Raw genomic sequence first — 23,925 nt, forward strand, 5'->3', positions numbered from 1 at the left:
AGGAAGAGGGAGAGAGAGAGAGAGAGAGACAGAACATAAGAGAGAGCGACAGAGGAAGAGGGAGAGAGAGAGAGAGAGAGCATAAGAGAGAGCGAGAGAGGAAGAGGGAGGGAGGGAGGGAGAGAGAGAGAGAGAGAGAACATAAGAGAGAGCGAGAGAGGAAGAGGGAGGGAGAGAGAGAGAGAGACAGAACATAAGAGAGAGCGAGAGAGGAAGAGGGGGAGAGAGAGAGAGAGAGGACATAAGAAAGAGAATCTTGTGGGATTTGGATAAAAGATAATGAAGAACAGAAGAAAGAAGGGAATAACAGCAAAAGTGGTATAAACTATAAGTGAAAGTTTTCAAATTCTCGTACAGCGCGAAATCACAATTGAAATATAAAATGCTTGAATGTGAATTAAACAGTCTTAATGTCTCAAGTTTAATAAATTTAGCATCTAAAAAAAATAATTTCAGTGTGTAGTTGTCAAATATCGTCTTATTTTGTACTTCATTTCCGTCCACCTAAATCCATTAAAAACAAAAAAATTGAAATGTTAAAGGTGTTAGTATTTAGAACCAGGTTTCCCAATGTCTAAGTCGGTTCTACGTTAAAGCTCACGGTATAAAAATTATCTCAATTATATCTCAAAAGGATAACTCATACTTTATCAAATTGTTCTTTATTTTCATTAAGATTCTAGTTACTCATTTTCTTCTACTTCTGAGTTTACTTCTATTACTTCACATTCTATTAATATGTTCACTCTCATTTTCTTATAGCTTGTCTATTCAAATTTGAAGAGCAGCATTTCTTTTTTTGCAGTACTCTTTTTTAAGTCTCCATCTCAATATAATGATAAAGTACCTATATTATTCTAAATTCTTATACAATTCAATTATAAATTCAATTCAGTGCTCTCATGCTACCTAATTTAAAGAAACTAGCTTTTAGATTTATTCCAACTTTTTATATTTATTTATCTCTCTTTCACTACATCTATTAAAGTCTCCACCTCCATACAGCGATAAAGTTCGCATATCTATTCTAAATTATTATACAAGTACAATATGAAGTCGACTCAATGCTCCAATGCTATGTAATTCAAATAAATTAACATTTATATTTTTTTCAACCAATGAGAACTATCGTATCAAATAATATCTTTTATTTTGTCAATTTCAATAACCAATTATCAGATTACCTGATTCTTAACTAACATAACAGCTTTTTGTTGATGCATTCAATCGACCAATTTGTAACTTTCGATGTCTATGTTTAAATCCTAAGCTGGTGTAAACTTATTGATTGACCCAAAAAATCCATATCTCTAATTTTGTTTCTACCATAACTTGATGCAGTCTCAGGAAAGATCATTAATTATATATAAGTTTAATATTATAATTTATTCTACTCTGTTCTTATCTTCGATATGGTCTACTGATACTTCCCATCAAATATATACTGTTTATATTTTCCCCCTTGAATCAATTAATTTGTTATTAGTTAGAAATTTTTTTACCGTGGTCGGAGTCGAATACAAGTGGTCAAGTATTAACACCACTTTATATCATTATTTCTTTAATTGATTATTTTATTCCAGATTTTTCTTTATCGTGTATGATGTAAGAAAAATACAGAATAATATCCGTCTGTATGAGAAATATATGTAATAAATAAATAGATTGACCACACTAACCTTGTTATCACAATGCCTCGGAGTGGAGATGGCATTCTTTATACTTACTGTATTCCCACAGAGTTGAAGTTGAGAAAATCTCATTCAATGGTCTTCCAAATTTTATAACCCTAAAGTGGAGGTATATAATTGCATCATACATCCTTGAATCCCTTGAATTTGGGCAACAGCAACAAAATATGAATCTGGGTATCTATCTGTGAATAGGTTTAGCTTGTCACTTGTTAGGCATTATGTTCAACTTCATATGTGGGTTTTCCACAATCGGCTGGAAATCATCTGGATTATCTCTTCGAACATAAAAACTAACCTAACATCATTATTGCAATAAAATATGCAAAATAGGCACAATGGGACCAAAACACATAATACGTCTAAGACGGGGAAAGCATGGGATGGCTGGTTCAAATATGGTGATTGAATGCCAATTCAACCCCGAATGACATATTTCATTGTTTTAGTTCATGGACACTATGAGCAGTCGGTGCTGAGTAAGTCATAAATGGAAGCAGTAAATTATTTTTTTTAAATGAGGAATTGTTTAGACATGGTTGATGGTTTTGATAAGCTTTGGAGCCTTCTATCTTGAATAATTTTGACATAATGTAAAACGAGAAGAAAAGTGTATTTACCACACTAATTTGGCCAAACAGCCTGGTACTTCAAAGTAAAGACCCATCTGCTACCAATTGGACTCTTACTGGTTGGAGAGATGTCAACTCCCATATATGGTTCTTAGACAATGCCTCCATTTCAGAATCGATTTCTGCTCTCCAGTGAGGTTGTGCAAGTGCCTCCTAAACAGACCTGGGTATATTAATTTTTTGAAGATGTATTAAGAAGTTTTTATGCGTAGGTGATACATTATGATATTTTAAAATGTTATTTAACGGAAATGAATTTGTACGAATGTCAGAATCTGAGTCCAGAGAGTTATTAGTCTGGGGTTTTTCGGTGGGGGGGGGGGGGAACACTAGTTCAACCATGGATGGATGCACTGGCTCAACATCAGATGGTGAGGCCAAGGTTGGAGCACAAAGGCGTGTTCTAACAAAGTGTCAAGGATATGGAGAGAGAAGACGAGATGATGATCCAGATTGAGTGTTCTCAAGGCTGTCCTCGGAATCATTATCGCCATAGTTAGGGACATATGAGGATGACCTTTGATCTGAAGATGGACCTGATGAGGAAGGAGTGTTGTGAGGCATGAGTAAAGGTATAGATGGGCTGGTGACATTTCTGACATCCCTTGGAGAGTCCTTAAAATCTATGTTTGTTAAATGTAACATCTTTAGAAATTAAAATGTGTCAGGTAGAGGGATGATAACAATAATAACCCTTCTGAGTGTTAGAATATCCAACAAATACACACAAGAGAGCACGTGGGGCCAAGTTATGTGTTTGGTGGGGATGTAAATGTACATAACATTCACATCCAAATATTTGAAGTTCCAAATCGTTATGTAGCTTAGCCATTGGATAGGAAATTTTTACTATGTCAAGAGTGGTTTTTCCCTTTAAGGAAGGAGTGGGAAGACAATTTATTAAGTAGATAACATAGCTGCTTCTCTCCATAGTGTGTGAGCACTACTACTCTGAATAAGTAGAGCCTGAGTTTTCTCCAAGATATGTCCTAGTTTGCGCTCTGCCCTTCCATTCTGTTGGGGTGTATGTGGACATGATGTTTCATGAATAATGCCTTGGTTTTTAAACAAGGTATAAATCTCAAGGTTCACGAATTCTCGACCATTGTCTGTTCAGAATCACTTAATGACAGTGCCATATTGGCGTTGTATCATAGCAAAAAATCCTTTAATAATAAGAAAGACATTTGATTTTTGTTTCATTAAGTGAATCCAGCAGAAACAACTAACATCGTCAGTTAGAACCATAAACCATCAAAATCCATGAAGGTCAGTGAAAGGGGCTGGTCCCCACACGTCACAATGTATCAATTCAAACACCATAGAAGCAGAAGACTCAGTTAAAGGATAAGTGGATCTTTTGTGTTTAGCAATTTGACATACATCACACACAAAAAGATCCATGCATAATCTGTGACAAAGTTCTGGAAAGAAAGTTCGTAGGAGATGAAATAATGGGTGACCCAATTGTCGATGTAGCAACCAGACTTGGTTTTCCTTAGAGGATAATGATATGGAGTTTGATGTAGGAGCCTTCCCTGCAACAGGTTCCAAGCATGTATTGTCCTGTTTGGAGGAGTGCAAGTGGTATAAACCACCCTTGATTCTAGCTAGCCCATGCTTCAGGCCCTTGACCTTATCACACAAAAATGCATTTTTGTGTGATAAGAGGATTTTTGGGCTAATCGTTGAACAGAGATTAATTAACAGAAAGCTGTGGTACAGGCAAGACATTGGTGAGGGTACTTAGTGGGTCCACCAAGTCTCTTTAGTGAGGACGACCATGAAGTTTCCAGCAAGTCTCTTTAGTGTGTTTAGGTCGTCGATAGTGGCTGCACCACAAATTATCTTTATCATCCCCACATGATCCCTTAGATTGGTTTTTTTCTGTGTTGATGGATCAACATTTGCTAGTAATTTTGTAGTAGAGGTAGGTTGTTGTGATACATTGCTAGGATATGACTGTTTTGTGCTACAAGCTGAGCTTCGAAGTTGAGGTCTAGTCATGTTGCGATCTGTGCCTTGTCCAAAACGGTGCTCTTCTTTACGAATCTGTAGGACTGTTTCTTGAAAGTTCAGCTTGTGTTCACGATTGGATGGTTGTGCGTGAACAGGTTCAAATTTGGACCTAAGTCCCTTTAGGTATCAATAAATCCTATCACGCAACACATATTGACGATCTACAAAATTAGCTAGGTGGGCAATAGAAATCAACACATATTGAAGCTCATTAGCATATTCTAAAGCAGTCTGGTTTTCCTGGAGTAGCATCATTGAACGATCTACAAGATCAGCTATAAATGATTCGTCATCTCGCATAGCGTGTTGTTGAGTAGGATCCCAAATTTCCTTAACTGTGACATAATCTGTGTAGGAATCACTAACTCAGAGATCATGGAATCTAAAATCCAGGAGAAGAGAATGTCCTCCTCACATCTCCACTTTAAATACTTTGGATCTGTTTCCTGAGGTGGGTCATCAGTCAAGTGGTGATGTTGACCTCTTGCTCGGAGTGTGCGATTGATATATTTCTCCCACTGGTACAAGATATGAACAGTGAACAAATTTCATTGAGCTGGGTGTACGATTTGTCCCCTATGGGAGCATGGGATACACCCAGATCTACCCCAGAAGAAGATAGGTATTCCTCCTTAGCCATCAGATCAGCAACAGTAGAAGTAGCACCACAATTAGAGAATAAAGATGGAGCAAGTGCACATGATAGTTTTAGCAGTGAGACATTTGAAGGAGAAGCTTGTGGAGATCCCGTCAACCCTGTACTCCCAGTTAGTCAGGAGAGACTTCCCAAGAGAGGGAAATAGCTAGAGGTCCCCGTTCGATCTTCTCTCAGAGACGCGAAGATGGAGCCATCCAGCTCAGCGTGGTAGTCTTGCTCGTCTTCACCGTAGCTCTAATACCATGACAGAAGTAGAAAACCCTAGGTCGAGAACCAGATGGTGGAGAAGTTCAGACAAGAAGATAGAAATCGAGAATGAAAAAATAAACGCCCAGGCAGTCACCGTTTAGGGCACAGAATTTATTTATACATAATATTGGGCTGAAACACAAGTGGCCCAGTACAAAACTCCTAACTGCTAGTCTAACGCCTAGTTTCTTTAACATATTCCTATATGCATTGTTTCAAAAACCATATCGCCCATTATGTAAGTAAAAAAAGAATAGTTTGCATTATGCTGAAGTATCAAATTATGAAGTGGTTTTCATGATGGGCAGGCCTATGAGAAGTGCTTCCAGAATCTTCATTACGTCGAAAGGCACGAAGAACACGCAATCGCCCATGTAGTCCAGACGAAGTATGAGAAGACCAAGGTGCTCAACATAGTTTTTTTTCCAAGCTTATATTAAATTATTTAAATTTGTGTATACTTATTTTATTTTCAAGATCTATCTTTGGCCGGCTTCAACATGATCGGGAGTCGTGGTCATATCTAAGACCGTATAGACAATCCTCTTCCTGACCGGCTACAAAAATGTAAAATCGAAGGTAACCATTTTTTCTTGGGATTTCTAATTGAGATTGAATTATCTCTTGAACAGTTTTAATTCATGAGAATTTGTCTAAGTGATCGGCTCGAGGAATCCACATAACACTATCAAGGCCTTCTTTAAATGGTTGAATGTTGTGAGTTGGACTTATCTCTCACCCACACATGTTAAATTCAGGTTCTATCTGTCGCTCTAGTATTTATTGACATGTAAATACATATCTCTCTCATACATTTTTTTAATGAATTATGACAGATCCAAACTTCAAAAGATGTATAAGAGAAGTTTGGCTAAACGGTTGAGGAATCCTACTTGTTTTGAGCATCCCCACATCAAGGTTAATTGTGCAATGAAACCCCAGAAAAGTTAAGTTGCGCATCTCCCCACATCAACTTTCTCTATCTAGGATATTTTTACAAGCACAGTTAGAATCAGGCTGAAAAAACACCACAATGAAAACTTTGCTTTTGATGAAAATATATGTGGCTGGCAAGCCAATCACACATTCCACATCTCGTTTCATGTTCATTAATAGAACATATTAATTATAGTGCACATGTGATGCGTATAATGAAGTCCATGAATACATGATCGGACTTAGTGAATTATGATGAGATCGTAATATAGAGATCACTAGTCTTTCACAATGTGTTCTAAACATTCCTATTCAAAGGATACGTGAGAAGGACATTGAAGTATCCAGATAGAATAGCACTATCTAGCCTCACTCATATGATGATTAGGGTCAGTCTCGTAGCCATTAGTGTGGAGACACTAAGGAAAGACAATGGGTGCTCTTTAACAGAAAGAGTTCACTGAATTGATCCGTACGAATCCCTGAATGGTATTATACCACATTGTCAATCAGGTTGATTCATGTCACGGTTGTGTAAGTGGTCCTTAGACCTGAGACACCAAAGATGTCTTATGGATGGATAGTTGTGCTTTGACAATGACCTACGAGTCCCTAATCATGGGATTCTAAACGTTCTTAGTTTGGGTGCATCAAAAAGTTCACAAAGGTGATTGAGTGGTCAAGATGGGATCGCCCACCCTCGGTATAAGAGGTGACAGCTCAAGGAAGACAATGCAACAAAGTCCTTGGCCAAGGTAGTGAAATATCAGAGAATAGCTCTCTGATGATTTACGAATGCATTAATACTAGCTCAAATGTCCGATTAGGGTTTGACAATTGACCGTACCTGAAGTCATCCATAGACCATCAAGTGGATGAGGGACTATACATACACGGTAACTGATGAGGAACTAGTTCCATGAGTGAGTCGATACACACTCCTTTGTATCTTCTAGGACACGAGGTGTAGTTTAGCACCCCACGTGCTAGAGAGTCGACCTATCGATTGGGTTAAATTGATCTGACATTAATTAATTAATATGATGATATAGTTAATTAATTTTGAAGGCCAATAAAGGTTATTGAGCCGCTAGAGTCATTAACTAGACTGATACATGGCCCTAGACGGTCACACGTGAATGGTCTTTTGGACGTCGAAAGATATACTTAATTTTGAGGGTTTTATAAAAATAACCACAGTATAAATAGGGGAAGGCCATGAACGAAATTCACCCAGGCCAGAATTGTTCAAGGCCCTTTTCCCTTCTTCTCCCATCTCCCAACACCCCCTCTCCCTCCCCGATGTGATCGGGACGACGTAACAACGTCGATAGAGAAAGAATGAGGCTTGTCAATGAGAAGGATGATATCCGACGTGTCGAGGACCGCGTGGATACATCTAGAGGCTGCACACGTGAGCAGCTCGAATCGGCTCACTCCGGGATCCAAAAAATCACGAATGCGATCCGTGGAAAGGTACTTTGTTTAATGTTTTTGTTGTTGTCGTTTGATTCGTTCAAGTCTTCCGCTGCATATCGTTTTCATTTGTTCATCCATGTCAAGGTCTCTAGAACCCAACAGCTTTCATATATTATTTTGACTTGTTTTTCTAGAAAATGAGAAAAATAGCCGTGATAAGCTATAAATTGTGACTTGGTTGTCAAACGATTGAAATGGGTGAATGGTTCTGATATTGTTTGCATTGGAATGTATCAAAGGAACTGTCAGGATATGGGTACAAGTAGCCCAGCAGAGAGTAAAGGATGCAGGAAGTAAATTGTGGGTACATCATTTCCCTGGTCTCCCTTTGACTCTTCTCATCTTTCGCCCTTGTTCGTGACCTAATCTGCTTCTCCCTTCACGTATTTAGGGGCTTACCCAATGGGGCACCACTCAGGCGAGCTATTATCCATTATTTGGAAGATGCTCCTCTCCCCATCACCCTCTTGTCCCTTTTTGTTCTCACCCGTGTCACGAAAAACCCTAATATTCGTTGAACCCTCCTATCTCTTTTGTCTTGAGGGAGTTTCTTCATGGATATAAATATGGTTTGGGGATAGAGGAGCGCAACACTAGTATCAGAGCAAGGCATCCTCAAACAATCAACACGAGATGACACCGAGGGCTGCAAAGATTGAGGCAGTGGTAGCCGCAGACGCCGAGCGCTCGTTGTCCGCCACAAATCTTCTTGGAACAATCTTGCTTGTCCCTACACAGGAGGTAACGCCAGACCGAATGAGTTTGCTTGAAGCACAGTTCACCGCCCAAGAAGAGATATTGAAGCAACACGCACGGCTATTCCCAGCACCGAATCCCTCACGGGATCCCAGCACAAAACATCCATCGTTGAATGTTGCGGGACTGACCTCATCCAGCTCACACCCTATGGGCAGAGTTGAGCAAAAGCCAAGTGAAGGAGGGCAGACTTTTCTCATCCCTCCTGATGGACCATTAGCCGCCCCTTCTCGGCACTCCTGGCAGATAATGTTTTCTCCTCATTGGAAGCAAACGCCCCGATTGGGGGGACAGAAAATGGTTTTGTTGAGTAACAGAGACCCCCCACTCATGGTTGGCTGCACCAGGCTATGGGAGAGTGTTTCCCCAGGGAACACCATCCACATGAAGCCAACTACACACCTGAGGACTTTGATGACAGCGACTACAGCGTGAAACCCAAGCGGGGGCACCAGCATCCACTCCCAGATTCACATCATAGGCGACCGCGTACCCTGTGGAACAGCATTTTCATTGGTACGCGACGGAAGATGAAGAGTGCCTCCAAGTGATTACACAATGTTTGGGGGGTGAACAGCAGAGTGGTTCCACTATAGAGATCATCGTACCACGCTCCCTACATGGGCAAATTTTCAGAGTCAGTTTCTGGGTCGTTTTGAACTTGAGCAAGAACAAGCATCTGACCAGTTGCAACAAGAAGGACGGTGGATGAACTCATTTGGGAATTTGAAAAGTTGGTGAATTACCTGCCAATATTAACTGAAGATGTTATCAAATTGGTTTTCCACTACGCTCTCTCATCCGAAGTTCACACCAAAATTGAACGATATGCACCTCACTCCATCCATGCCATTCAAGATTGTGCTCACTCTGTGGAATGCGAGTGAACAAAGTAATTCGATAGCTATCTTTCCATACCTCAATAAAAAAATTTACTAATTCAAGTATTTGATATTTTAATTTATTGTCTCCTACTCTGTTTTAACTTTGATATAGTATTCTGGTATTTGTCGTCATATCGATAATGCTTATATTTTTCTCATTGAATGAATTAATATGTTATTAGTTGGGATTATTCTACAATGGTCAGATTTTTATACCACCGACCAAGTAATAACACCACTTTATATTGTTATTCCTTTAAATTATTATTTTTTCATAATATTTACTTGTTGGGTGTAATGTGAGAAAAGACACAGCGATATCAGTCCGTATAAGAAATAAATGTAATAAATAAATGAATTTAAAATCAACCATCATGCATATAAGAATCAAGCTACCATACTGGGTATCTTTTATGGCTTACCAAATGTTTTACTAATTATAAATACCTTAATTCTCAGGTATTGCATCTTTCTGAGTTTTAATTTCACATCTAATTTTATTGATTTCATACTACAGTACGGCATGGCTTGATAACTACCAAATGAAATTCAAAGTTGTGTAATCACGTCAAAACCTTCATGTATCATTATGTGGGCTCTTGTAGATAGAATCAATCATCTTAGTATGACATATTTAGAAATTGTATTTTGAAAGTTATTTGTAGTTATAAAATTAATTTAAAATTGTGTGGTTATACTAAATAATATTTTGAATGATTTTATTCAATAATTCAGTTGACGTTAGACGAAATAATTCTCATAAGGTATTCATTTTTCTCTTTAACTTATCAAAGAAAATATATGATATTAGGATTCTATGACCTATGGTTCAGCAATCTGAGATCTTTTAATTTATTATCATCTACATGGTTACCGTAGAAAATTACGTCATGATGTGATCACATTCACGTTGAGGGAAGAATAGTAATAGAGAGAGGAGAGAGAGAGAGAGAGATGAATGTGGGCTAGAGCCCACTTACATAGATCCAAACTAAGGCTTGTTTAACTTGAACAAATGGAGCATATAAATCGAACATGCCTAGCTTGGTGCTGATCCCGTCCTTGGAGATGCCCAACAAGCTCTTGGTGAAGACATCCACGAGCTGTTGGGATGATGCGACAAATGGAGTCAATATGATCACTGCCATTACTTTGTCACGAATATAATGGCAGTCCCCCTCAATATGCTTGGTTTGCTCATGGAACACTTCTTTTTTAGCGATGAAGATTGCAGCTTGGTTGTCATAGTGCATCGGCATAGGTTTCGGAGCCGCTACGCCAAGCTTTTGTAACAGAAACTTTAGCCGTACCATCTCTCACACTATGGAGGCCATGGCGTGATACTCGGACTCCTTACTGGATACCACCTTTTTCTTCCTAAAGCACCATGTAATCAGATTATCGCCAACGTACCTGTAATAGCCAATCGTGGATTTTTTATCCCCTGGGTCAGCTGCATATGATACATCTGAATAAGCTTCGATGCGAAGGTGATGATGTCTTCAATAAAGAAGCCTTCGCCCAGGTGCACTATTGATGTGAGCAAGTACTCGTAAAGCTTCTGCCCAATAAACTTGACGTGGTTCCTGCATTAACTGGCTAAGAACAATAATCACATACCCAATGTTAGGACATGTCACTGTCAGATAGATGAGCTTTCCAACAAGTCGTCGATGCTAGTCAGCATGAGGTAGGAGTGGTAAAGAGGTGTCCTAGAATGAGGGATGGGCTTCTATGAGAAAGGATATAGGCTTGCACCCCAGAAGTCTCATCTCTTGAAGTATATCCAGAGCATACTTGCGTTAGGAGAGTGAGAGTTTATCGCCCTGATGAGTGAACTCAATGCCAAGAAAGTACCGAGGAGTTCCCAAGTCACGAAGACTAAGGTGTTGTTGGAGATAGGCCTTGGTGGTCTGAATGCCCACGGTGTCACTACCTGTAATTAGCATATCATCCTCATAGACGACACTGATGATAATACCTGTAAGTGTGCGTTTGGTGAGCATAGTGAGATCGACCTGACACGGAGTGAAACCAAAGGTTTTGAGAAGACCACCGAAGTTGGCGAACCACGCCTGAGGACTCTGCTTCAGACAATAAATAACTTTCCGTAGATGAGACACTTTGGATGACTCCCCCAGAGCAACATACCCTGCAGTTTGCTCCATGAACACATGTTCCTCCAAATCACCATATGGGAAAGCATTAGATACATCCAGCTAATGCATACTCCATGCATGATTAACCGCCAAAGAGAGGATCACACAAATGGAATTTAGACATACGACTAGAGAGAATGTCTATGTGTAGTCAATCCCATAGACTTATGTGAAGCCGTGAGTGACCAATCGAGCTTTGTATCTGGAAATGGACCGTCAGGATTGTGTTTCACCGTGAACGCCCACTTTGAAGTGACAGTATTGGCATCTCAAGGGTGAGGGACTAAGGTCCATGTGCCTCGAGAAACGAGTGCATGGACTTCAAGATCCATTGCGGCTTTCACGTAGGTACCTATGCGGCTTCATCATACATCCTTGGTAATAACTCAGAGGCCACACATAGGGCAAAGGTGTGAAAGGAGGGGGAAAGGCAATCATATCCAAGGAAATTAGAGATGGGGTGATGAATGCATGTACGCATACCTTTGCGCAAGGCAATGGGGAGGTGAAGGTCATCAACGAATGGAGATGGATCTGAGGATGAAGAGGCAGGTACTAGGGCTGGAGAGGCCGTGATCGAGTCACCATCAAAGGTCAGCGTATCTGCATTTGGCGTCGTTGAAGGGGGCTTAGCCGAGGATGAAGGAGAGGAAGCCAATGAAGTAGAATATGGACAGATGAGAAGAGAAGGGGGGGGGGTATTTGTAATATCAAACAGAGGAGAGAAGCCCGCTGGATTTGTTACGGGAACACGAGGAGGAGCCATTTCTGGAGAAAAGAAGGGAGACTCCTCCTCATGGAATGTCACATCCGCTGAAATAATGGAAGTCAGCATGTGGGGAGAGAATCTGATACCCTTTTTGCATCCGGAGTAGCTGATGAAGATTCCCTTTTTGCACGAGGGGCAAATTTAGACAAATAGGGTGAGTGATCTTAGACGAAGGCAACACATCCAAACACTCGCAGAGGTAAAGGAAAAGAGTGGAGTTGGGATGAAGACGATGAAGTAGGATGTCGCCATTGAGTGCTGAAGAGGGAAGATGATTTTGAAGATATGTGACAGTGAGGATGGCATCACACCATAAAGACAGAGGGACATGTGATGGAGTGTGCCACATTACTCCATTCTAGACGTCATCGGACCTGCCATCATCATCGTCGACATCCGTTGGGTCATGTCTAGCCAATCGACATGCCAAGGCATTAGTGAAGACACCCAAGTTTGAGTATCCCAAGTGAAATCATGTCAGTATCTTTCTCATGTTTTGGTTTCTTTTCACCTTCTTCATTTAGTTGTGTTTGTGTTTTCGTTTGCGTCGTGTTGGTATTTGTTGCGTCACATACATGTTCGTATCGTGGCGTGTTGTGTCGTCCCATATCATCAATGTACACTTCAAACATATGTCCTTTTTTATTTTGTTGAAAAGGGGGTCCTATGTATAATCCCCCCCCCAGTAAGGGCACTTGTGCCCTTACTAAGGGCACCCCTACCCTTAGTAAGGGCCATCGTGCCCCTATATAAAGGGGCACCATGGTGCCCTAGCCGAACTTAGACCAGGTTTTATTTTTTGAAGGAAATCTCATTCACTTGGTCTCACCGAGAGGAGAAAAAGGAGAAAAGAGGAAGAAAAGGAAGAGAAGGGAGGAAAGCAGAAAGGAACAGAGGGGAAGAAGCCGAGGAGATTCTTTGTTGTCGGATGTTTGATGCTTCCTGTCCCCCTCTTGACTGGCCTGCATGTGTCCCCACCGGTGCAAGAATCCCCTTACGGGCATGGCTGTGCAACGCCTTCGGTGTTTTTCACGTGCCCTGTTGCATCGTGACAGTATTGCGCCGCGTGTAGGGTGCTTCCATTACCGCGCAAACGCAATAGCTGTGTTCACACACGCCCAGGAATCACTCGGTTGACTCCTGTTGACCACCCGCGCGCTCGCACTACCAACTTAACGATTGTCCCTGCTCTCACTCGGCCTGGGATACATATCCGAGTTGCACTACGGGAGTTGCCGCACACTGATCCTGCAAGTTGCTGTCCTCTACTATGGTTGGCGTGATGTTTCCAGTCCGTGCTGCCATCATGGCATCCCAACGCCGCCAGATGCTGCAGCCCCTGTTTACCATGGCGTGGGCACCGTTGCCAAAGTGGATGTGCGCTCGCCAATGTTGCACGGAGCCGCAGCCTACACACCGATGCCATCATTTCTTACTATTTAAATATTACCTTGAAGATGAAAGATAATATTTAAATAGTAAGCTATGATGGTAAAGGTTACATGAGAGAGTTGACATAATCAGTTATATCTTCTAAAGCATGAGCTATAGCTTGGCACCCCATGCCCTGAGAACTCAACCAATTAGTTTTAAATCAAGTATTGATATATAATTAAGAAGGTTTTTCTAATAAAACATTTTGGCTCGTTAGTGTTATTCAGTAGAATAATACATGGGCCTTGAGAGTCACACACACAAAGTCTTTAGACATTGGTAGATATACTATATGTCTGCAGTCCTTTGCTAAATTTTCAACTTTACGGGGGACTTCTATTAAAATTTCTCAGGTATGTTTTTATGAAAAATCTAAAATATTGAAAATAGAGGGGACGCCCTCATTTGATGCCCCTGAAAGTCATTTATTAGTGTTCTCCACTTTCTTGTCTTCCTCTTCTTGGCCATCACTTCCAATGAGACTAAATCTTAAGTAAATCAGATTCCAACTAGAAGAAAAGAAGAGGATAATCCTGCCCTTTCAAGATCATGTGGATATGCCTATATGTCAAACATCTGAATGGCTTGAAGAGACTCCTTCAAATAACATATAAATCACAGATTTAATATCTGGAAGAAAAAATATTTTTGTTTTATCTATGCTTTCATTTTTTAGATCTCTTTTCAATTTGATACTCCGCTATGCAGTTGATCTCAAATTGAATCTATTGATGTAATGGTTCCTGCAAAAGAATGCACAATTCTGGTCCTGAAATCTCAAGATTTCATTTAGCTGACATACTAAAACATGTTATTAAATATCTATGAAATGATCCAAATCTAACTTTATTTAATGCCCAACGGTTGAAGGTTCAATATTATATGATATCCTTCTCACATCTAGTTAGTTAATCTAGATTTGGAAAATTTGTAACACATGGAAAATTATACAAAACTCATAAAATGAAATCATGAAATCATACAAAAGTCATGGGCTACTAAGATGCTTGATTTGGGTGTTGAAAATCTCTTTCTATAGTTGGGGTCTCCCCCGTTGGTCCAGTCCATGTCTTAGGTTTCTCCTGTTCTCTGAATTTACTTGATAAGTGCTAATAAATCCACCTATCTATGTGGTCTAGAAGTTTTAGAAGATTAAAAGTTGAGCTCAAGGAAGTTAATTTTGGTTTGTATTAAAGTATAAAAATATAAATAATTTTTTACACAGCTATACTTTCATGGTGATTTCATTTAATTCAATGTTTCATGGATAATTGATGCATAATGTTGTACATTGTATCGGATTCAAGAAAAAATCATATTTATTATTAACACTATGTTACATTATGAAACTGCAATTTCATCATCTTGATAAAAATATTTTCATGATTAAAATATATTTTAATTTTAAAGGTATCACTTATCCTTAGTGTTGTTTGTGCCCAACATTTTTTACGCTGAAATTATTTGCTAATTCATACTGGCGTCCAGCTAATATAGAAAGGGCCCACTATCTATTACTAATACCTTCATCGTGGAGGATAGTGATATTCATCATCAATATCTGATCTCATTATCAGTGGAATCTCCACTTTGAGAAGAGGATATCGCCGATACCAGTAATGAATATCAATTATTTATATTTAAAGGAATTTTTAGGTTAAATGTTAGAGCTAATATGCTTACATCTTTTGTTACAAGAGCAATTCGAGGTCATCAAGGGAATACCACCATATGCTTTTGGATTACCAATATTCATTTCACTCCTGTATTTTTTCATCTCTATAAGTAACATCATCCCTCTTCTGAATATGGTGATATCTAGACAATAATCAGGCTTGTCAAGCTTTCTTTACAAATATCATTTCAGTGGGTTTTTTTTTTCTATTCTCTATTTAGTTGTACTGTTATGTAGTACTCCCAGCTCACCATGTTACATTTTTGCTGAATGGGCCATGAAGCGTTCAGCCTTTGATATTATCCTGACATCTGATTTTGACAAATGGTAGATATGGTTCCTGAGAAAAAATGGTGTTTGATGACAATACTAGATATCGGGACATATATTTGCACTATAGCAGATGTCAGATATTAGTGGGGATAATCACCATTATGTCGATGGTGGTGGATGTTGGTACCAGATCTTGAATATTGGATCATCGATATCTGATCTCAAATATCATATTTTGATATTCGTATATCATAAAGTAACAAAGGATGGATACATCATATACGTATTAATTCATCAAACGGCCAATGAGTAGTAATGTTGGATTCCCCCATTCCCATTTGCTCTGCATGAATGCCTCATGGCATTCATGTGGAAGTCAGAGGAAGGGACCAGTCTTCCCATTCTGCTTGTGAATGTTACGAACATGTAATATTAGATCTCATCTATCTCTCTTAGATGTTTGATCACCAGGCCACCCCTTCAGAGAAGTCTTCGAGGCCGCCATACTCGCCATCGGCAGCCCCGCCAGTTTGCATCCAGCCAGACTGGCACGTGAAGGCGCAAGTGAAGACACCTGGGTTCAAATATCCCGGTAAAGCATTTCCAGTTTTTCAATACTTGCTCATTCGATTTGTCATTTTCTCATGTTTGTGTGTTTGTGTTCGTCTTGTCGTGTTCATGTCCGTCAGGTGTCATGTCATGTTTTAGTGTTGCCATCTTCATGTTGTCAAATACGTGCCAAACACGTGTTTATATTGTGCTCAAGGGGGGTCCTATGTATAAGACTCTCCCCTCTGTTATATTATCTTCTTTAGTATATTATCCGATGCACTCCACACCGCTCGGATCAGATAGGTGAGAGTTTATATCTTGAAAACTATGAGACAAGTGAATTCTTACATATGGGTCGAGCCCGTCTGTAATGTGCGAGCACCAACGAAATTATTCTGCTTGACGTCCTAGTCACCTTCGTCACCGGTCAACCACCGCGGAGCTCGGCTTTTGGCGAAACCCTACGAGTTGGGCCCTACGCGTATATCTGCCTAGGTTCACCGCATTCACGTAGTTGCATTCTTAGGGATTTACCCATCAGACGATGTCATTAATAATGTCCGACATCATATTGATATCAAATCAACGTATTGGTACTGATCAGAAGAGGTCCGCGAGGACGTCTGGCATCAAATCCTCTCATAAACATTCTATTCTCTCAGGATATTTAAGTTGATGCTCTTGGATATGTATTACATTGGAAATGATGGTAAAATGTCAAAGGTGACATTGAAAATGCCAAGGACATATTATGGAATGAGATGATTGTAACGACACGCTGTTGTATCCACTCGAGCATCATCGTCACCATCCGTCACTAGTAAGAGGATCATAGACTCAAAAGTGGCGCTCGTTCTTGCTTATCAATAAATGACAGGATGATGACCAGATGTGGTGAATCAGAAGCTAGAAGCCAGAATTTCACCTTTAGAAATGAGAGCGGTAAATATTTCTAGCCTAAATTTATGAAATTTATATCACCAAATTACTAAAATCTTCAAAAATTATTTCTAAGTCCTAACATAATATATATATTAAAATCATAAAGTTATAAATACTTTTATAACTCTACCTCGTCTTATATTAGTATCAATAAAATCTCAAATGTGGTGTAAAACGTGCCAAAGTTGTGTTCTAGAATGAGCAAATAAATACCATTTATGCAGCCTCATCCTAAAGCACTCCCACTATGTCTCTAGTCCCCCGATGGTGGATTAGAGGCTAAGAGGTGGAATGACGCTTTATGAAATGTGTCGAGGAGGAGAGGTAGGGCAACCAACCGAGAGAAGAGTGGAGAGAGAGTTATATCTAGAGAGAGATGAGAAAAGAGGAGAGATGGGCTGCTAGAGAGAGCCCACTAATAGAGAGAGAAAGAGGCCCAATAACTCTAACACTCCCTCTCAAGCTGGAGCATGGAGATCAAACATGCCTAGCTTGCCTTCAATAATCTCATAAGCCATCCCAATAAGTGCCTTTGTAAATATATCAGCAAGTTGATGTGCGGAAGCGACATGAGAAGTACAGATAGTACCATCAATGACATACTACCTGATGAAATGACAGTCAATCTCAATGTGTTTAGTCCTTATGTGGAAGGTGTCATTGCTAGCAATGAAGGTGGCAGATTCATTATCACAGCACATCTTCATAGGCGATGGAGGGGGGAAACCGAGGTCAATGAGAAGAGACCTCAACCAAAGCATCTTTGTTGTGGTATCAGCCATAGCCCTGTACTCTGACTCAATGCTGGGGTGAGAGATCACAGATTTTTTTGTGATCTCCAAGTGACGAGATTGTCCCCAACGTATGTAGAATAGCCACCATGAGACTTTCAATCTGCTTTATCTCCCGCATAGCCTGCATTAGAGTAAGCCTCTACATGAAGATGCCCTTGTCTCTGGTATAGCAAGCCTTTTTGGGGGCTCACTTGATGTACACGAGGACATGATGCACACCATCAAGATGCATCATACGAGGAGCTTGCATGAACTGGCTCAATACACTCACCACATAGGCAATATCAGGGCGTGTCACTATCGAATATATCATCTTACCCACCAAGCGACTGTACAGGCTTGCGTCCTCTAGTAGTGCTATCGACTTGTCCCACCAATCAATATTCACCTCCATAGGAGAGGCAGTGGGTTTACAACCCAGCATGCATGTTTCCTCCAAGAGGTCTAAGGCATACTTCCGTTGGCATAAAACCATCTGATCCTGCCGATAAGAAATTTCAAGGCCAAGGAAGTACCGTGGTGGAGAGAGGTCACGCGTCACAAAATGCTGACACAGACAAGCCTTGGTTGCAACGATTTTGGCTTCATTACTGCCAGTGAGAATGATATCATCAACGTAAACTGCAAGCACAATGCACCCCCGAGGAGTACGCTTGCGCATCACCGTAGGATCGGAGACAATGGAGACGAAGCCATATGCGAAAAACAGCTTGGAGAACTTATGAAACCAAGCACGAGGACTTTGCGTCACGCCATAGATAGCCTTCTTTAGGAGACACACCTTTGAAGACTCCCCCTGAGCAACATACCCAAGAGGTTGCTCCATATAAACTCACTTTGCAAGGTCACCATAAAGAAAAGCATTGGAGACGTCAAGTTGATGGAGAATCCATGCCTGATTAAGTGTGACAGAGAAGAGGACATTGATAGAACTGAGGCTAGTCACGAGTGAGAAAGTCTTAGTGTAGTCGAGACCATAGGCTTGAGACAACCCCCAAGCCATGAGGCGTGCCTTATGGCGAGCACTAGAGCCATCGGGATTATGCTTGAGGGAGTATACCCACTTGCAAGAGACTACATTGACATTTGACGGGCGAGGAACCAACCTCCATGTCTCTCGTTGAAGAAATACATTATATCCTGCATCCATAGCGGCCTTCCACTCTGGTACCTGCAAAGCTTCATCATGTCTTTGGAATTGACCCAGATAGAACAGAAAGGGCAAAGGCATTATAGGGGGAGGAGAGACGGGTAGAGGACACATGGTTGCCGATCAGGTGTTATGTGCATTGGTGAGTACCCTTGCGGAGAGCAATAGGGAGGCCGAGGTCAGTGGGAGGTGGATGGGGAGCGGAAGTGGAAAAAATAGGCACGAGACACGGAATGATCGGGGATGGCTCAGGAATGTCCGAAAGAGAAGTCTCGGGTAGGGAGGACTCAGGCTGAGCAGGTGAAGAGATGGTAGCCATGGGAGATGATGAGTTAGGGAGAAGCAACTCAGGTGGAGATAATGGAACAATGGAGACAAGTTCCAGAGAAGTGGAACTCGTGACGGAACGAGGTGCAGGAACTAGGGAAGATGGCGAGAAGAAGGGAACATCCTCATGAAATGTGACTTATGCAAAAGTGGTGTAATGACATGTGGGGGGAAATTACACCCAGTATCTTTTCTAAGCCCGAGCATAATCTACAAACACCCCTTTTAGTGCACAAGGGGCAAGCTTCGACAGGCCTGGCGTATGATCTTGGACAAAGGCCGTGCACCCAAACACTCGTGGAGGTAGAGAAAATAATTCAGAATTGGGTGCAAGTCTCTGAATCAGAATGGCACCATTAAGCGCAGCTGAGGGTAAATGGTTCACCAAAAAGGTAGCAGTAAGGACGGTATCAGACAATAGATACATAGGCATGTTCATACCAACCAATGGAGTGTGCATATATCTAGCAGATGTCGATGTTTCCGTTCAGAAACTCCATTTTGTTGGGAGGTGTATGGACATGTGGTCTAATGGAGAGTCTCCTTTTCTGCACAGAATTCTTCTATAGCATGCTTGGTGAATTCGAGAGCATTGTCAGTGCAAAGTACCTTCAGAGTAGTATCATATTGTGTGGCAACCTCCGTGACGAACTGCTCTACGCGGGCGAGAACTTCTTTCCGGCTCTTGATGATATTGGTATAGCTAACTCGGGTATAGTCATCCCCAAAAACAATGTAGTATCCTCCTCCAGAAGGTGAGACATGCTGCGAAGGGCCCCATACGTCATAGTGCACGAGATCAAATGGGCGAGATGAGGGTACGCTCATGCGCGCGGGGTAGGTTGAGTGATGATGTTTCCCCAATTTTCACAATTCACATTTGAAACCAAACAGATTTAACCAAGGTAAAACTTCTTTAAGTTTTGAGAAACTAGGATGTCCCAGTCGGCAATACCACAAAAAGGAGGTTTGTGAAGAACATGAAGATGCAAAGAGTGAGAAGAGAGCACGAAGTCCAGTGGAAGGAGAATCTGCCACGAACTCATAGATGCCGTGTCCATTCTCATGGCCCAGTCCAATCCTCTGTCCCGTACGAAGATTCTGGAAGATTTCAGTGATAAGGATAGAAGAAGACTCCACAGTAAAGAACTTTGGTTATGGCACTAATAGATAGAAGATTAGTGGGGAATCCTGGAACATAAAGGACGTTATGCAGTGGCAGAGTGGAGGTGGCTTGGGTAGTACCGGAACCTTTGACTGGACAGGGACTACCATCGGCTATATGCACATTGGGAATAGAGGTATTAGGATGGTATGAGGTGAGGACAAAGGGGGTACCCGTCATATGGGCCGAATCCCCTGAGTCAATAACCCAAGATATATTATTAGAAGCTAAGAGGGCAGACGTACCTAGAGTGGATGCATTCCCTCCAGCACAAGAAGCGAGGCTGGTGGCAAGAGAGGCCATGCAGGACGAAGCTGACGACAAAGTGTGCATAGCTGAAACACGTGAGACCTGGAGATATGCCAGTTTTGTTGGAGAAACCGCGATCTGATAATTCTCGGAAGAGGGGGCGGCTGTTGCGGGTGCTGCTTTCATAGGTGGAGTAGATAAACTCGATGGGGCTGAGACCAACTTGCCCCCGGTGGCAGCTAACACCCATGCAGGCTTCCAGAACTCCTTCCAACACTTCTCAACAGGATGTGACATCTTCCCGCAATACTTGTAGGGAGGGAAGGAGTTTGGGGATTTGCCCAACACAATCCCCTTTCTAGAGGGCTTTGGAAGACCTCCTACGGCAGCAAGGGCTGATACCTCGGTGGATGGGGTAACAGATGATGGCGGCACACTTTCTCAAGATCCACCATAGTAAGCCTGGAGCGACTGAGAGCCTTGTTTGCAGGCGAACAGGTCCTCATATAGGCTAATTGTCTTGCTCACATTGCTTTTGTTTGCGTACATCGCGGCAAGACATTGCCAAAGAGCACGAGCTAGTCAGGTCCGCTTGATCGGTTCCATGATGTTGTTCACGACGCTTTGACACATCCACGTTGACATGGTTGACTCGAGGGAACTCCAGTCGGCATAGACGGATCTGATTCCTTCGGCGGAGAGTCGGTTAGGTGATGTCGAAGACGATGGGCGTTGAGAAACTCCATGAACACTGTAGACCACGAACCATAATTGGTATCGTCAAAAGAGTAGGCTGATCGGGTAAGCGCGGTGACGATAGAAGGCTTCCCAGATGGTGTATTTTTGGCTAGAGCAAAGGCTTCTGCCATAGAAGAGTCTACCGAGGAAGTGGAATCACCCATGAAGGAGAGAACCGGAGAGTCCCGCTGGTAGTAGCCAAAATAGATGCCGCTGCACCGTTGACGAGATAGGATGGAGGCCGCCTGAATAAATCGAAAATGGAAATTTTCGAATAGAATTTTCTGGAAAAAAATTTGCCGCTGATTGGAAGGAATAGCTGGAAATCGCTGCTCGGAGAAATGATGGCTTCGGATGATGATGCGTCGCCTGGAGAGTCGCCGCCTGAAGGAGGAGATTGTCGCTTGAGATGGAGATGGGCTGTTACAACTGCTCTGATACCATGTCGATCGAGGAGGAGAGGTAGGGCAACCAGCCGAGAAGAGAGAGGAGAGAGAGTTATATCTAGAGAGAGATGAGAGAAGAGAGAGGTGGGCTGATAGAGAGAGCCCGCTGATAGAGAGAGAAAGAGGCCTAATAACTCTAACAAAATGAAATGCTCAGAAGTCGAAAGCTAGAATGACACCTTGAGAAATGAAAGAGTGAAAAATTTTAACTCAATTTTAAATATAGAATCATCAAATTATTAAAATCCTAATAAATATTTCTAGGTACTAACAAAATATTATTAGAATCATAATTATAACACTTGCATAAATATTTTTTCTCTTAATGTCATGTCAGATACAGAGATATTGATATAGAAGACAAAAATCAAATTGCATATCTGTTGACACAATACTAAAATAAGATTTATGGTAGGGTTTAAAATCAGATGAGCCGTAAATCATTTTTTTCACTTTTTTGTACAAAACTGCCATCCACCTTGATATTGACATCAGTCCTCGATGTCCAATATGGGACTCTAATATTGATCTTCTTCGAATTGAGTGATCAGTCTTGATGATCCATCAGGTTTAATCAAGTATGATGGAGCAAGATAGATCAAACTGATCTAATGAATAAGCATATTGTGTTTCTCCTTTGAGACCAGTGATGATATCCCATATCCCATATCAGACACTAATAACCATATCATGTAAAAGCAAGACCGATTTGGATGGCAATATCAGATGTCGGGATCATTCTCAAGACTGTCGCGAGTACCATTTATTGGATGTTGCCATCTCACGGAGTGAACCAGACATCTGATATTGGATATCAAGATGATATCCGGATATGGAAGATGATTTAGGCCACATGTTCCATATCAAAAAGTATGTGCCCATGTGTACATATTTGACCGAGTATTTGTTGACTGGTCATTGCATACATCTCTCTCACTATTTCCTCTTTGGTCAGTGCATATGTTTACCGATTGCATTCAAGGACTTCAACTGTCAGATAGTTTGTGTGAGAGAGAGAGGGAAATAAAAAGGAGAGTCTCTTGCCCAAGTAAGTTTATATTAATAACGCATAAACCTAAAATATAAACGTAAGAAAAACTAAACAATGGCTATCAGAAGAATCTGATATATGCATCCGACAATTGAATTCGGCATCCAAACCTCTAGATGCAGGCGGATACTCAATGTCGTGACAAATATCAATACTGTAGCAATCAATATCCGATACAAGCAACCCATTTAGAGGATTCTACTCCACCCAATTAGAGTGCAGGAACGCAGACAGGACGGATTTTTTTCCCAGGACGAAAAAATTGTCCCGTTTGCTAGGTTGGACGAAAACCGGGACGGAAATCAGTCCCGAGACAACTGGACAGGACGGTTTTTGTCCACTCGAACAAAAAAACCGTCCCGTCCGGAGGTCTTGGACGAAAAAAACCATCCCGTCCGCGTCCTTGCACTGATTCCGAATGTCGAACTGGACGATCTTTGTCCTGTCCTGTCCATCGTCCATGTCCTGGACTATCCAGAACTATACTAATGCAATGACGCGGGCGGGATGGTTTTTTCATCCCAGGACAAAAAAATCATCCCGTCTGCGAGGTTGGACAAAACCGGGACGGAAATTCGTCCGGAGACGAGCAGACGGGACGGTTTTCGCCCACTCGGATAAAAAATAGTCCTGTCCAGAGGTCTTGGACGAAAAAATCATCCCGTCCACGTCCCTGCACTGATTCCAGAAGTCGTACGGGACGACCTTCGTCCCGTCCCGTCCCGTCCCGTCCCGTCCCGTCCCGTCCCGTCCCGTCCCGTCCATCGTCCACGTCCTGGACGCTCCGGAACAATACACCCAATTGCCTTTGTATATTGTTATGTATTATAGCTAGAGGGCAACATGTCGGTTAGGCTTGCTGAAGGAGGGCATTTTTGGGAAAAAAAATAGTTAGCA

General features: G+C 41.5%; 1 protein-coding gene across 1 annotated transcript; it reads right to left on the reverse strand.

Moving 5' to 3' along the window:
* Window positions 1-10,269: 10,269 nt before the first annotated feature.
* On the reverse strand, window positions 10,270-11,472 carry LOC144704503 (uncharacterized). Its single transcript, XM_078576947.1, has 4 exons — window positions 11,286-11,472; window positions 11,162-11,240; window positions 10,718-10,890; window positions 10,270-10,577 (listed from the first exon to the last, which is right to left on the reverse strand). Exons 1-4 carry the CDS (start codon window positions 11,470-11,472, stop codon window positions 10,270-10,272), a joined length of 747 nt encoding a protein of 248 aa, XP_078433073.1.
* Between the last annotated feature and the right edge of the window lie 12,453 nt (window positions 11,473-23,925).

The sequence above is a fragment of the Wolffia australiana genome, chromosome 6, assembly GCF_029677425.1.
Source record: "Wolffia australiana isolate 7733 chromosome 6, ASM2967742v1".
Classification (NCBI taxonomy): domain Eukaryota; kingdom Viridiplantae; phylum Streptophyta; class Magnoliopsida; order Alismatales; family Araceae; genus Wolffia; species Wolffia australiana.